Source organism: Euprymna scolopes, chromosome 15 (assembly GCF_053919585.1).
Source record: "Euprymna scolopes isolate OS-2025 chromosome 15, ASM5391958v1, whole genome shotgun sequence".
Classification (NCBI taxonomy): Eukaryota; Metazoa; Mollusca; class Cephalopoda; order Sepiida; family Sepiolidae; genus Euprymna; species Euprymna scolopes.
In genome coordinates, this window is record NC_136496.1 from 87,064,956 (window position 1) to 87,079,028 (window position 14,073).

The 14,073-nt window shown below is 32.5% G+C and overlaps 1 protein-coding gene across 2 annotated transcripts in view; it reads right to left on the reverse strand.

Annotated features, from left to right (window-relative positions):
• The window catches only part of LOC145293950 (uncharacterized), a 39,154-nt gene that overhangs the window by 22,697 nt on the left and 2,384 nt on the right, over window positions 1–14,073 (reverse strand). For both annotated transcript variants that reach the window (XM_080140816.1, XM_080140817.1), the window contains exons 2-3: window positions 2,471–2,588; window positions 892–968 (exon numbers count right to left, since the gene is read on the reverse strand). In XM_080140816.1, coding sequence (XP_079996942.1) covers window positions 892–968; window positions 2,471–2,588 — 195 coding nt within the window. The remainder of the gene's footprint in view (window positions 1–891; window positions 969–2,470; window positions 2,589–14,073) is intronic.

Sequence of the window (14,073 nt, forward strand, 5' to 3'; positions counted from 1 at the left end):
TTGTCTTTTCTAGGGCAGCAATTTTATCGTTCCACCCTGTACATACATCAGCACCAATTATTCACGAGTCATGAAAATTGCACAATATTATTAATGTCCGTTTTATTTTTCAGAATTGTTAACTGTATTCTATATAATTTATTTATCTCTCTCTCTCATTATATATATATATATAAACTTAATACCTGTGTGTTCCCTATAAAAAGAATTTTTAAAGACAACCAACTGGTAATAAAAACAAAGTATTTAATGTCTCATGTTAAGTGATTGCTGGTCCTGGATATGACCTTAAACTATATCCAGTGGTGAGGCCCCAGCTTGTGGGCTTTGGGGAGTGTGGAGCCACCCTTTAATTGCCATTGCTCCCAGGTCAACTCTGACCTGGAGTGGTAGTACCTGTTAGGGTCCCAACTATGAGTTAAATAGAAACCGACTTGAAAACAACAAATATATTCTATTAAAAAAATTTTCTTCAAAATCTTTGGATTCGGCATTAAATAATCTGAAAAGGGTTGATATGCCGTAAAACAAAAACAACCAACCAACCTTAAGTTATTGCGATAAGAAAAAAAAAATTACATGCATTTATAGTCATTGTTGGGAAACGTTGGGATTCCCTGCTAGTGATTTTATACTTTTTTCATCTGAAGCAACGCAAAAAAAAAAAAAAAAAAAAAAAAAGAGAGGATGACAGTATCTTGTCAGACTCCATTTTGTGAAACTCACAATTTATATTTTTTTCTGATTATGTGTGTAATACTAAAGAGATTTTAACTCCAAAGCGTTCCTCATTTAATGCTTAAAAACAAAGCTATTTTTATTGCTTCATGTTAACACCGAACTTAACCATTAGCAATAGTCATTAAAATAAGATGAAGAAAACAAACTTACTTGTTCTCCGATCTGTTCACCATTTTTGTAAGCAACCAAACCATTTTCACAGAAGAAATAATCAAATTCTTTGATGACTGAAAAGAGATTTGATTTACTTCTATTTTAATTATTTTATTTAATTTAAAAAAAAAAAATTAAAATTGTTCAACTCTGTGTGTTTATCACCTTTAGTTTAGAACCTGACCAGTTCCAGTCAAGTCAATAACTTGAAACCATTTTCACTTTACAATTGCCAGACAAACGTATAATCATCATCATATTCGGTTTAATGCCAGGTTTACATGCTGGCATGTCGTTAACATCATTTATGAATTGACTTTCGAATTAACATATTTCTAGCCAGGTCTTTTATTCCGCTTTCTTTCAGATCCAGCCTTATCACTTCATCCCAAGTCTTCCTTTTCCTGTGAACTGAACTTGCTCGCATAACTGTTCTACACCTACTAACCCAAGAACTCTCATCCATTTTTACGTGACCAGTGACCAAACCAATAAAGTCTCCAGTTCTACACACATTGGCCCTTACTGTCCAGATTTAATCTTCCTTTGAGGTCATCAGATTTGTACATGTCTTTACCATACACATTACACATCAATCTCACATTATTTTCTCCATGCAGTGTATGTCCTCAACCCTTACTGACCATGCACAAAAAGGACATATTGTAGATGTAGGTCAGACAAATCTATTAGTAGTTTATTATGAAGATATTTATGCTGCAAAGTCCCAGATTCTCAATGGATGACAAATAAAAGTTTAATATTATGAATGTTCAGGTGTCGGAACAACGAGGACCAGCTAATCATCCTGGACGGATGAAGGATGACACACTGAACTATTAGGCAAAAGTTGCGCAATGCTGAACCACTCCTCTACAGAGTCAGCACTACTTGATTCGAATGGCAAGAAGTCCAGGACGACTAGTAACAATGCAGAAATGAGTGGAGAGCACATACAGCACCTGGTATTTCTAAATGCTCATCCATTTTTTTAATGCTGACCAGACTCAAAGATGCTTAACTTCAGTGGTTTAATGGGAACCAGTGTGTCAATGTGATTATGCCGTTTATTTAATACTAATGTGTGTGTGAGGGGGGGGGCTGACTTTGCCTGGTCGTAAAATATGTTTAAATGTATTTAAAAAAAAAAAAAAAAAAAAAAAAAACCATTTGGGTGCTATCAGCTAGAATCAAAACCGAAAGCAAAACTAGCATTCAAAGCTGGTGACTAAACCATTGTACCAACGTGACATGCATATGAACTGATAAAAAATAAACTAAGATGAATGTACATGTATAACGATTTATTTTTCAATTTTGACATCTTTTTGACTCCTTAAAATCTATTTTAACTAGCTAAAGACCCATAAAAGAATGGTCCATAAAAAAATCTCTAATCATTTGAGGCCCCTAGCACCACTCAGTGACTTTTAGTTTTAGGACAGATAGTTTTAAAATATGGAGACAGACAGACATAGTAAGTTTTATAAATTAGATTATGATAACGAGATAACATTTTTTTTGTAATATATATATATATATATATATATATATATATATATATAAAAATACTTACTACTCAAGTCACCTCCCATTTGTTCTGTGATTTTGACAGCATCAGAGCCACCAACCAATCCAACGACAACTTTACTTTTTAGTTTTTTTAAACATTCTTCCATTTCAGGACGGATTTTCTAATGGAAAAAAAAAATTAAGAATTAAGTCAGAGATGACAACCAAACAAATATTAATAAATAAAAAAAATTATAAATAAAAAAAAAAACAAAAAAAAACATAGTTCTTTGGATCTGCATCCATTGTCTAAAGAAGTATTGTCATAAAATATTTTATTATAACCTACATGCCCTAAACCTTTAGCCAAACTTAAATGAACCATTTAATTATTTACTTATAATATTAGTCATAAAAAAAAAAAAATTAACATTTTAAATCATACTTTGTTTGCCGGCATTTGTGTTGTATTTGGTTTCAAAAAAATATCTTAATGAGTTTTGGAACCTTTTGTTCTATTATGGCTGAAAAATAGGAATATTTAATATTCTGGTTTTACGTTTAAAAGCAACAGATGTGTAGGAATTTCTTCTTAAGCATGAAAGCTACCATTTTGCGTTGGGAGTTTCTTGAGTACATACAAGTTTGGAATATAAAGTGGGTGCAAAAAGACAACGGTGAAGAAACAGCTGGTTTTATATATAGATTTATAAGTGATAAAAATCATTCATAAAATTAGCAAAGGTCTGGTAGTCCCGTGGTAACACACCAAGCTACTTATCGAGCTGTTGTAGGTTCAATCCTTGTTAAATAAAGTCTAGCTATACTGATGAGGAGTAAACTCTGAAACATTACATATATATATATATATATATATATATATATATATATATATGAGAGAGAGAGAGAGAGAGATGACTTACTTTCATGCACATAGTAATTATTAATTAATAAAATAATTAAGAATTAATATTTAAATTAAATAAAAAAACGTCCTAAAAATTGAGCGAAGACAAATGTAAACAAAGGGCAAATAACTCCTTAACTCTCAGGGAGCGAAATAAAAAAAGAAAATAAATTAATCGCTTAAAAGATTTTTTTTAAAAATAAAATGAAATAAAAAATTCAACACTCTTATATATAAGATTGAATTTTTTTATTTATATATATTTATATTCAGAGTGAAAATTTATGAAAGGACATAAAACATTAGATAAAAAGACATATATATATATATATATATATATATATATATACATATATATATACACACACACACACACCGAGTCATGGGAAACGGATGTTTTTAGAACATTCCTTGGTCTCTTTGAGTAAGGGAGAGAGAGTGAGGAAGGTAGTCTTTAAACCTGCTTAAGATGCCGTTTAGTTTGTTGTTGTTATTCATTTACGTTAAATTTTGTTTTTTTTATTAATTTTTAATTGTTTTTCTTTTCAAAACATTGCCCTCATGCTACTGTGGAGTCATGAACACCGTGTGTTTGCTTATGACACTTACGTGAAAAATGGTGAATCAATGACAAAAACCCAATGTCTCTTCAAGCGAAGATTCAACATCAGTCGTCACAGTAATGTACCAAGCCGCAATACCATTCTTAGGTAGGTTAGTACACTAACAACTGGTTCATTATTGAAACCCAAACCACCCAGCCCTGCCAAAACCGCCAGAACACCAGGAAATGTGGATCAAGTAAAAAGTAAAAGAGGCAATCACCCGAAGTCCCATTCACTCTGTTAGGCAACAGTCTGCAGAACTGGGAATAATTCAGAGCACCGTGCAGCGAATCTTACATAAAGACCTAGCCTTTCAGCCATACAAAATTATGACTGTCCAACAATGGAATCCGCGGATTACCAATAAGTTTGTGCTTTTGCTAAACAATGCTTGACATGTTTGAAGAAAATGAGGATTTGACCCTAATAATGAGGGATGAAGCCCATCTTGATCTCAATGGTACAGTTAACAAGCAAAACTTTCAATATTGGGCTTTAGATAATCCATCGTGAATTACATCAGCGACCACTACACAGCCCAAATATGACTGTTTGGTGTGGTTTGGGAAAGTGCAGGATTTTTAGTCCATTCTTTTTTGAAGAAGAAACATCAACAGTTATTTCAGACCACTATATTCAACTGTTTGAAAACAGTTTCCTTCCTGAGCTTCGCAGACGAGGAATCAATAGGGCATCAATGCGGTTTCAACAAGATGGGCCACTGTTCATACGGCGAGAGCATCCATGACTGCTGTTCGAGCTGCATTCCCTAATCATGTCATTTCTTGCTTTTGAGATCTCCTGTGGCCTCCGCGCTCACCCGATCTTTCCATGTGCAATTTTTATCTGTGGAGATTTTTGAAATCACACATCTATGCTGGGAAACCTTGCACACTTGGAGAATTGAAGACTGCGATACATGAAAATTGCAAAAAAATAGGTAAAGAAATTTTAGTGAAAGTGGAGGCTAACTTTAGAAAACGACTTCAAATTTGTGCTTGTAAAAATGGTCATCATTTGTCAGACATAATTTTTCGCTTCTAAATATTTCATAATGAGATAGTAAATGTTTTTATGTACATTATAAAATTTTTGTTGAAATATTCAGTTTTGTTTTCCTTTAAAACATCCGTTTCCCGTGACTCACCATATATATATATATATATATATATATATATATATATATATATATATATACACACACACAAACGTTTATTCGAAGAGAAAATTTGAAAGATAAAAATACGAGGGACATGAAACAATAGACAAAAAGACAAAAATCACAGACATAATTCATAAAATAATTGTACACCACACAAAAAAAAAAATTTTTTTTGTCCTGACAAACAATTCATAGAGTTATGCATAGGTATTGTAAAAGTAAATACGACTTAATTCAAACATATTTCAAAACGATAGCTGCAAGCAAGTGAAAAAGGCTATGATGGAATATATTTAAGGAACCATAGTTGTATCCATTAACAAAACGTCTGATGAAAAAATGTGTCGAAGATGTAAAAATTATATCAAGATTAAGTGTCTAAAGTCAAAAAAAGAAAAGACCTCATTTCTGAATCTCGTACATACGTGGAGAGATTCTGTTTTTTGCATTTCTAGATAGAAGAGTGCACTTTGAGTTGGCAAGTAATAATTCAGGGGAGATAACATGATTTAAAAGAAATAACTCATGAATATTCTATATGAAAGTCATATAGATTTACCAAATGATACAACTTTCTTGGAATTTGAAGCTATCTATTATTATACTAAATACGAGTAAATCAACGTTTGTTTTCCCTATACCTTTTTTCCTATATACTTTAGTAACACAAAATACACACTAAAATATACTTTAGCTCTGGAATTGAGTTAGGTTTTAAAAAAACTGTTTTCTTCTAATTAGGAGTAATTCATAATTAACTGAACATGTAACCCATTTCTCTCTTAGTTTTCTATGTATTTTTTTTTTTTTGCCCCCTCTCATTATGTTGATTCAACCACTTTCTGATATTTCTTAATGTCTTTGTAAATAGAGAAAGTAATCAGTAATTGTATTGGAATCACCCATTCACTATTTTTTTTCTCACTCTGTCTAATACTTTTTAACCCACAGTTTGAAAAAAAAAAAAAAAAAAAAAAAAGATAAATAAATGAGTAGAAAGGGGAAAATTTTCAATAAAACATGTTTATTGAACTGGCTTTGCAAACTCAATTGTTTCTCAATTCAAACAATTTAACCAAATTTCAATGAATTACTCCACAGGTTATATTTTTCCTTTTTTTTTTTGTTTTATTTTACTTCAGTTGAAGTTCTCAGAAATTAAGGGGCCTATGACCTGGAGCTAACACTTGAATTCTATATGATACATAGATATTCGAATGTTCCATTAAAGTTTTTTTTATCTCTCAAACACTGAGTTAGTAAAGAAATTGAGAGCATAAATTTCCTCTTCCCAATTAACCATTTTTATATGTTGTAGTATATATTTCGTGTTAATCTCACTGGGTTCTAGGATAAGAATTTATCTAGTCTGGTGGAGTATCCAACTTCATGCTGCTACTTGAGGTAAGATCACTTGGAGAAGGTGCACCATTCCTCGTAAAAGCTAATGTAAGTTAGCCATAGTGAGATCTTATTTGCGCAGCGAATACTATGTGATTTTGAATATTTGGTGAGGGAAAAGTATCCTCATTCCAGGTTGTTCTGACAAACTCCTGTACAGAGAGACACTTGAGGATAGCGTCTAGTAGACATTCAAGTTCTGTTATTATGCTAAATATTAACTCATTTCAGCTTGCATATACGGCACACTAATAAGTATGATATAATATTGCATCATACATTTCTCTAGCATGAAAAAAGCCTAAACAAAGGCAGTGAGAATGCTCATCAGACCTGTTTCAACATGTATGTAGGCGTACAGCCGTTCAAACCTGCCAGTTTGTGCTCGGCTTCCACTGTGAAAAGACGTGTCTCTGTCACATGTAAATTAATGCATTTTTTCTAATCAACTATGTTGGGTCAACATCAGAAAAATTTATAAATCGAAATTGTTTTACAAAAAATTAATTCATGCAGAAATGGGTAAATCATTGGTCAGAGAAGTATTAGATGAGACGATTAGAAGTCTACTCTGCACTTTATCTACTGCACCACAGATCACAACGGATAAAGTGTTGAGTCATAATCATGTTTAATGAAACGTCTCCATTTGCATTTTTTCTGATTAATTATATTGAGCCAACATCATTGTAATTATTTTTAAAAACCCGGGTAGAAATGGGTTAACATTTATTTCCTTAAGGATTCTTTTCTATAAATACATGTTAAAATATACCTTAGTTCTGGAATTGAGTTAGGTTTTAAAAAAAAAAAAAAATGTTTTAATTGTTCTAATTAGCAGTAATTTATAATTAACTCAACAAGTTACTCATTTCTCTTAGTTATCCATGTATTTCTCTGGTTCCCTCTCACTATCTTGATTCAACCACTCTTTGATATTCCTTAATGCCTTTGTAAGTATTTAGAGAAAGAGTAACTATTTTAGTGTTGCCATCTAATTTAAATGTATGTATGTGCGCATGAGAACACTCATGTAAATCAGATTGCAAAATAATACATCTCTTTATTTCTATATCAAAATAAAGAATCTTTTTTTTTTTTTTTTTTTTTACACAGGAGTCACCACTTATCAAGGCCCGGAGGCCACTCAAGGATAAGGGTTAATGCGTATACAATGGTCAAACTCAAAGGGAACATGTCGTAATAATCGTTAGTAGTGGAAATTTGATAAATTGGATTACTTAAAGAGATGGCTCATTAAGAATTTGTTCACTTTGGACTTGAAGACAGCCATTGTAGTCAGTTGGAAAGTAAGAAAACAGAACAGAGTTCCACAAGCATGCCGTTTTAAGAAAGAAGCTTTGTTCATGGAATCAACACTTAGGTTTAGGCACAGATAAAGAGTGGAGGAAATTATTGATAGTGGTTTCAGCTAGTGTTTTTTTCGTAAAAGTCAGGACAGGGAGTACCATAGATTGGAGCTCAGACGAGCACTTGCTATTAAATAAAAAGGATAATATAGAAATAAAGAAACTTTGTTCTGTAAGAAGAAAGTCTACAAAAAAAAATATAAATAAATATATATATATGCTACAATGTTTCTAAATTTAGATGAGGATTAATAATTTGCATCATTTGAACTGTTCAAACAATTGTTCTCATCTTGGTTGTTTTCATAACGTTTCAGCTGGTGTAACCTCCAGCCTTCTTCTGGTGTATTTTCACAATGGCTCTTATTTGTAACTGGTGAAAAAAAAAAAAAAAATTTTTTTTTTTTACTTTTTTTTTTTCAACAAACCATAGTCGTTAGAAAACTGAATGAAATGAAAAGTTGTTTTCATTTTTGTATAAATTCGTTCTGCACTGGAAAATGAGAGTCATTGTAAAGATAAACCTGAAGAAGGTCGGAGGTTATATTGGGCGAAACATTGCAAGAATAACAAGCAAGATGAGATCAGTAATCTGAACAATACAAATAATACAAGATATGCTACAATTTATTAATTTTTTTAAATGAAATCAAAATAGTGGGAATGCTTGTGACCCAACGGGTCAAGAGTACAACTCGTTTTTTTTCCAAAAGTTATTTTACTGCCAATTTCTAATCGTCACATAGAAGAATTTGTTATTTGTCATCAAATGTTGATGAAAACTAAAACAAACTTATTCTAAAGGTTTTGTTTACAATTCTTTTATATAAAACAATTTTTTTCTTGAATAAAAATAAACAAGCGGCAAAAAATGCGATATTTATTTTCTGCAGAATTTATAAACACAAACGTGTTTTGTGTGTGAATATTAACCAGTATTAAAAGAGTTTTCTAAATATAAACAATTCGATGATATCTGGGGATATGAAAACGCTAGCATTTTATTTTTAAAATTTTTTTTCACTCCCAAACTGCCACTGAGGTGTTGAGAATATTTTCCCTGAGGAAGTAGATATGAAGTTAATCAGAGCACATTCCTTGGAAATACTTGTAAAATAAGAACATGAATGCCATAAGGGCTGGAGATTGGCAAACAGTGCAAGACCTAATAGGTTATGTTAGACATTTTTTTTGCAACCTGTCCAAAAGGCTAGTGGTTGATGCACCAACATATGGTGATGAATGGCCAAATATAACCTTTTGAATTTAGCCCAAGGCTGTCAAATTGTTATATACTGTTGTGGCCATTTTACGACACTAGGTTGATGGCTTCAAATGTTCTCTTCAATGCATATTCACTGCATAAGAATTGTGCAAAGCTACAACTTGGTTTCAACTTATTAAGTAAATAAGTATTTCTAGAATAATCATATTTACATGAGACTCCAGAATTTCATCTTAGTATTTTACTCAGCATTTTGTTTCTCAAATTATGAAGATGTTCAGAGAATACTAGCCGATTTTTGTTTTGCTCACTTCTAACAAGTCTAGGGTGCTTATACAAATAGGGGCACAGGTGAAAAATCGCAGTTATGCAGATGAAAATTGCAATTTCAAATAAATTAACAGGAAAACTCTTTGATATCAGGCAAACATAAGTATCTACGTGAAAAATTATAGAGTAGAATTTTAATTTTAAAAAAAAATTACTTTTATTGTATACTGTCGATCTGCCAATGAGAAGAGTCTAAATCCCATAAAGGAAGGGGAGATAAGTCAGTTTGTCAATAACTAAGTAATAATCAATGGCGAATCAGTAAATTACGAAAATTGATTTTTATTTTAATTAAAAATTCTACTTGATAATTTTTCCTAAATTTTTGTGACAATACCTACTTTTTACGATACACAAGTATATCAAAGAGTTTTTACTTGAAATGCGATTTGCACTTGTGACAAGTACCAAATCAATTACTGTTATTTTTACAGGGTTTTACAAGCTTAAACATGATTATGTACTATGTAACAACTTTCCTACAATAATACTCTCTAATAAATTTTCTACAACAATACTCTCTAACAACTTTCCTGCAATAATACTTTCACAATAAAATTTGGAAGCATTTTTGTTTTCCACTAATGAGTTAGCACTTCAAGGCTAAAATACTAATTGAAAACGAGAGTTAAGATATGGGGAATGAAGATCTCCACATAGTATCTACTTAAAACAATAGCTGATCGAGAAAATGGCCATCTTCCCGTCTTTTTCAAAACATCACACATGAAATGTAACAATTAAAGGATAAGATAGGGATGAAACAAGAATTACGAGACGGCCAAAAAAAAAACCTAAAATCCATTTTCAATTCTCAAATGGAGTTCATCCATCCTTTAACAGCTCTTGATTTTAGTGTTGATGAGTTTCCACATACCCACCTCAGAAGACAAACCATAATAAAACCTTAATAACGATGATGAAGAAAGTTCAAACTACTTCCTGATTTTTTTTATTGTATGAAGTCACTTGATGTAAAAAATTAAAAAAAGATGATTATTGCAAAGACAGGATGGCCTCAGTTTTGAAATGGCCATGGCTATAGGTAGAATGGAAAACAGTCAGCAGGAATAGTGTTCCACAAACTTGCAGTTCTTGGAAAGAATCTTTTTGAATATAAAGTTGAATCACAATGAAGTATCAAAACAGTGAATTGGTGGAGACCACTAAACCAAGGAGTCAAACTAGCTGGAATAAAGGAAGCAGCGAATAGATCTGACAATTCTGGTGAACACATATAACAGTATTTATAAAAAAAGAATATAGTAATATATTCAAAAATTACGAAAATTCTGCTTTTGTCTTTAGTAAAAGAAAAAAAAAGTCTACCGCTATAGACAACAAATATTGCAACCAGGACACAAATAATCTAAAATATTACTTGCAGAGTTATGTCCCTTGTGTATAGCTTCCTACTGACTACTTTATAATATCTAAGAAAAATGTGATTTTACCCAATTTTTTGTAAAAATTAGTTTTAACTAAGAATAAATTTCTACTCGATGATTTGGATATATTACTATTTTCGGCATGACAATTAAGTTAACTACCTAATATTGTTTTTGCTTAAAACATTTTTTTTTTTTTAATCGATCTTTTGATTGTATCTTAACAAGCACCGATTTTTATTTATTTTTTTATTTATTTATTTATTTTGCCGGTTTCTTTTCAACCCTACCGAATATGTTAAGATAAGGTTGTTTTGACATGACTAGCAACATCACATCTGTGAGAAAAAGCTGGCAGTGAAGAAGAAAGGGGGGATTGTCAATCAAATTAGAGATACGTTTCTGATACTTTATCAAGAACCCTTAAATGGGACAGAATCATTAACCCAAATATGACACCAGTACTCTATGCATGGTCTGGTGTGAGAAAGTGTTGTGAGTGATAGAGAAACGACTTTACCAGAAGCAGAAAGAGCAATGGATCTAATAGATGAACTCCAAGAAATACTTTATGAGAAAGAAAGACTAAGAAGTTTCAGAGTAGAGTGTAATCGTTCTCTTTGAATTATTTTGTTTATCTGCTTAGCACCAACCATTGTGACATCAGCAGAAAAATGAAACTCGACGAAATGGCCTTCAATTTACAAAGGTCACGGTTTCATTTTTCTGCTGATGTCACAATGGTTGGTGCTAAGCAGATAAACAAAATGATTCAAAGAGAACGATTACACTCTATTCTGCATTCTAATAATATTTAGTATAGTTAAGCATTTAGAGAAAGTGACTTTTTTCAGCATTGCTTTTTAATTGCTTTGTTATTGACGTTTCTGAATTTTTGAGATGAGGATTATTCGTATTATTTGGATTCATCGAACTACTGTTCTCATTTTGACTGTGATTTTCATAACGTTCAGTCGATGTAACCTTCGACCTTCTTCAAGTGTATCTTGTTGAACTTGGGAATATTTCTGTCAAACTCGGAAATTTGGATGGAATTTTGAATGGAACCCTTTATTTACTTCATAAAGTTAGCATGCTCAGTCCGTCAGCCATGACTGGATAGAGGTTCTCAGTAATTTGCAATCGTATCTTTCGGTCGCCCACACTGAGGATTAAACCTTCAACCTTCACGAGAAGGTCACTTTTTACAATTGATTTTTTCAAGTACTTTAACCACTGCGCCACGGGTCCTTGCTTTGTTATTATCTAATTTACATAGTGTGTTCATACACACCATACAGAGCTATGTAATTAAAAAGAAAATAATACTTTTTTACCCACATTCACTCCTAACAAGGCATATCGCCACTTGAATGTAAGCAGCTACTATTTGAAACCATGTCAAGAAAAGATTAACAAGGTTTATGTTACATTTAAACTTCTGCATATCAGTACAGTCAGGGAAGCAGGTAGTAGAAAGAATTTCAAAATGTAGCAGTTCAAGAGCAGAAACTATTAAAGTAGAAAGCTTTCTGACATTTAGGGACCTCAACAATAAAGGGGTGTGATTTTTGTTGCTAAGTGGGTTTGTCGGGGATATGTACATCGAGGGGGCACAAGTGCAACGAGTTCATCAGAACACATTCCACTAAAATACTTGTAAAACAGGCACAGGTATGCAACATTGTGGTGATGGGACAGGAGTTGGAGCTCAGTTGACAAAGTGAGACCTATTAGATTGAAGACTTTTTTTTTTTGGATCCTATCCAAGAGGAAGAGACTAGTGGTCAACATGCATCAGCCCAGATGTAGCAACAATACTCTATGCATGGAGTAATCATGACTTTGTAGAGGTACAGGATACTCTCAGGTGTGAGTAGTCTTCTAGCATGATAGAGGGAGCCCACCTTCACAATGTCCTCAATGTATTTATTCTCGGGTAGGGTGTAGGCTCTTTACTTCCGATTATCCACAAGCAAAAGAGACTTATTACTGTTAGTTATGCAAGAAGAATGTCTTAGTTGATAACTTTTTAAGGAAATCAAAGTGAAATAGTGGTTGTAACCCAACAGTATTTCCTCCTGTATCAGAAAACACACTGTACGACATACAAATATCTGTGCATGATGTTATATCTCATAGGATTAGCGAATCTCTCAATGGAGGCTTCCTTTCTAGGGCAATTGCTCTTGACATATCAAAGGCCTTTGATAGGGTATGGCATAGATCTCCAGCTACAGTATAAATGGAAATGTATTTTCAATTATTAAATCATTTTTATCTGATAGATTCATAAGAGTAGTGATGAGCAGAAATCAGAAGATCATAGTATTAATGCTGGAGTCCCTCAGAGGTCCATCTGGGCCCAACTCTCTTCCTGATCTACATCAATGATTTTCCAAATCACATCCTAAGATCATTCGTAGGCATTTATGCTGATGACACTACCATTTATGGCAGCACATCAAAAGCTGTAAACGACCAAGTTCTCTGATTCTCTCTCCTCTGATCTTGAGTATGTGGTAGAATGGGGAAAAAGGTGATTGGTTAATTTCTTCCATGTAACAAGATAGAAGATGGCCACCGCATTGCATTTCTACATGAAACATGCAGAAAGTATGCTTTCAGTATTGTGAAAACTAGTTACCAGCCCCAAATTTAAATGCGATATTCGTTTTTAGCACACCCAACTACCCCTGGAAAACTACTTTTTAAAAGGTAGGTTTTTGTGGTGGTCTTCCCAGGCCACAATTACTTTATCTTTAAAGGCCACTGAAGCGTATTAGAAAAAAAAAAAGATTTTTATTTCTTTTTAAGAGGTAAATACGCTGGGTTAGGTCATAAAAAATTACCCCCCCCCCCAAAAAAAATAACTTATGTAGTTCCCACGGCACTACCATTGAACGAAGGTGTTACCAGGAATTACCATATTTATTACAAAAAGAGGTGGAGGAGTATGGGAAAAGACTGAACATTTTAAGTTTGGAGGACATACTTTTGGCTTGATACGGGTAACAAAATGACTTGAGTTTCATGAATAAATATTTTGTCACTTTTTCGAAATAAGAACGAAAATCGAAAAATTGAATTTCAATTGAAATCAATTAGAATCTACTTAATTGTCATGTCGAAATTATTAAAATATCCAAAAATTATGAAAAACGAAAACGTTGAAAATTAATTAATTTCCGAACTAAATTGCAAGTTCTGCTTCTGCTATCTGCTTGAATAATAAACAATAGTCTGCATGGTCTTGTTTATAATAATCATTATTGGGTG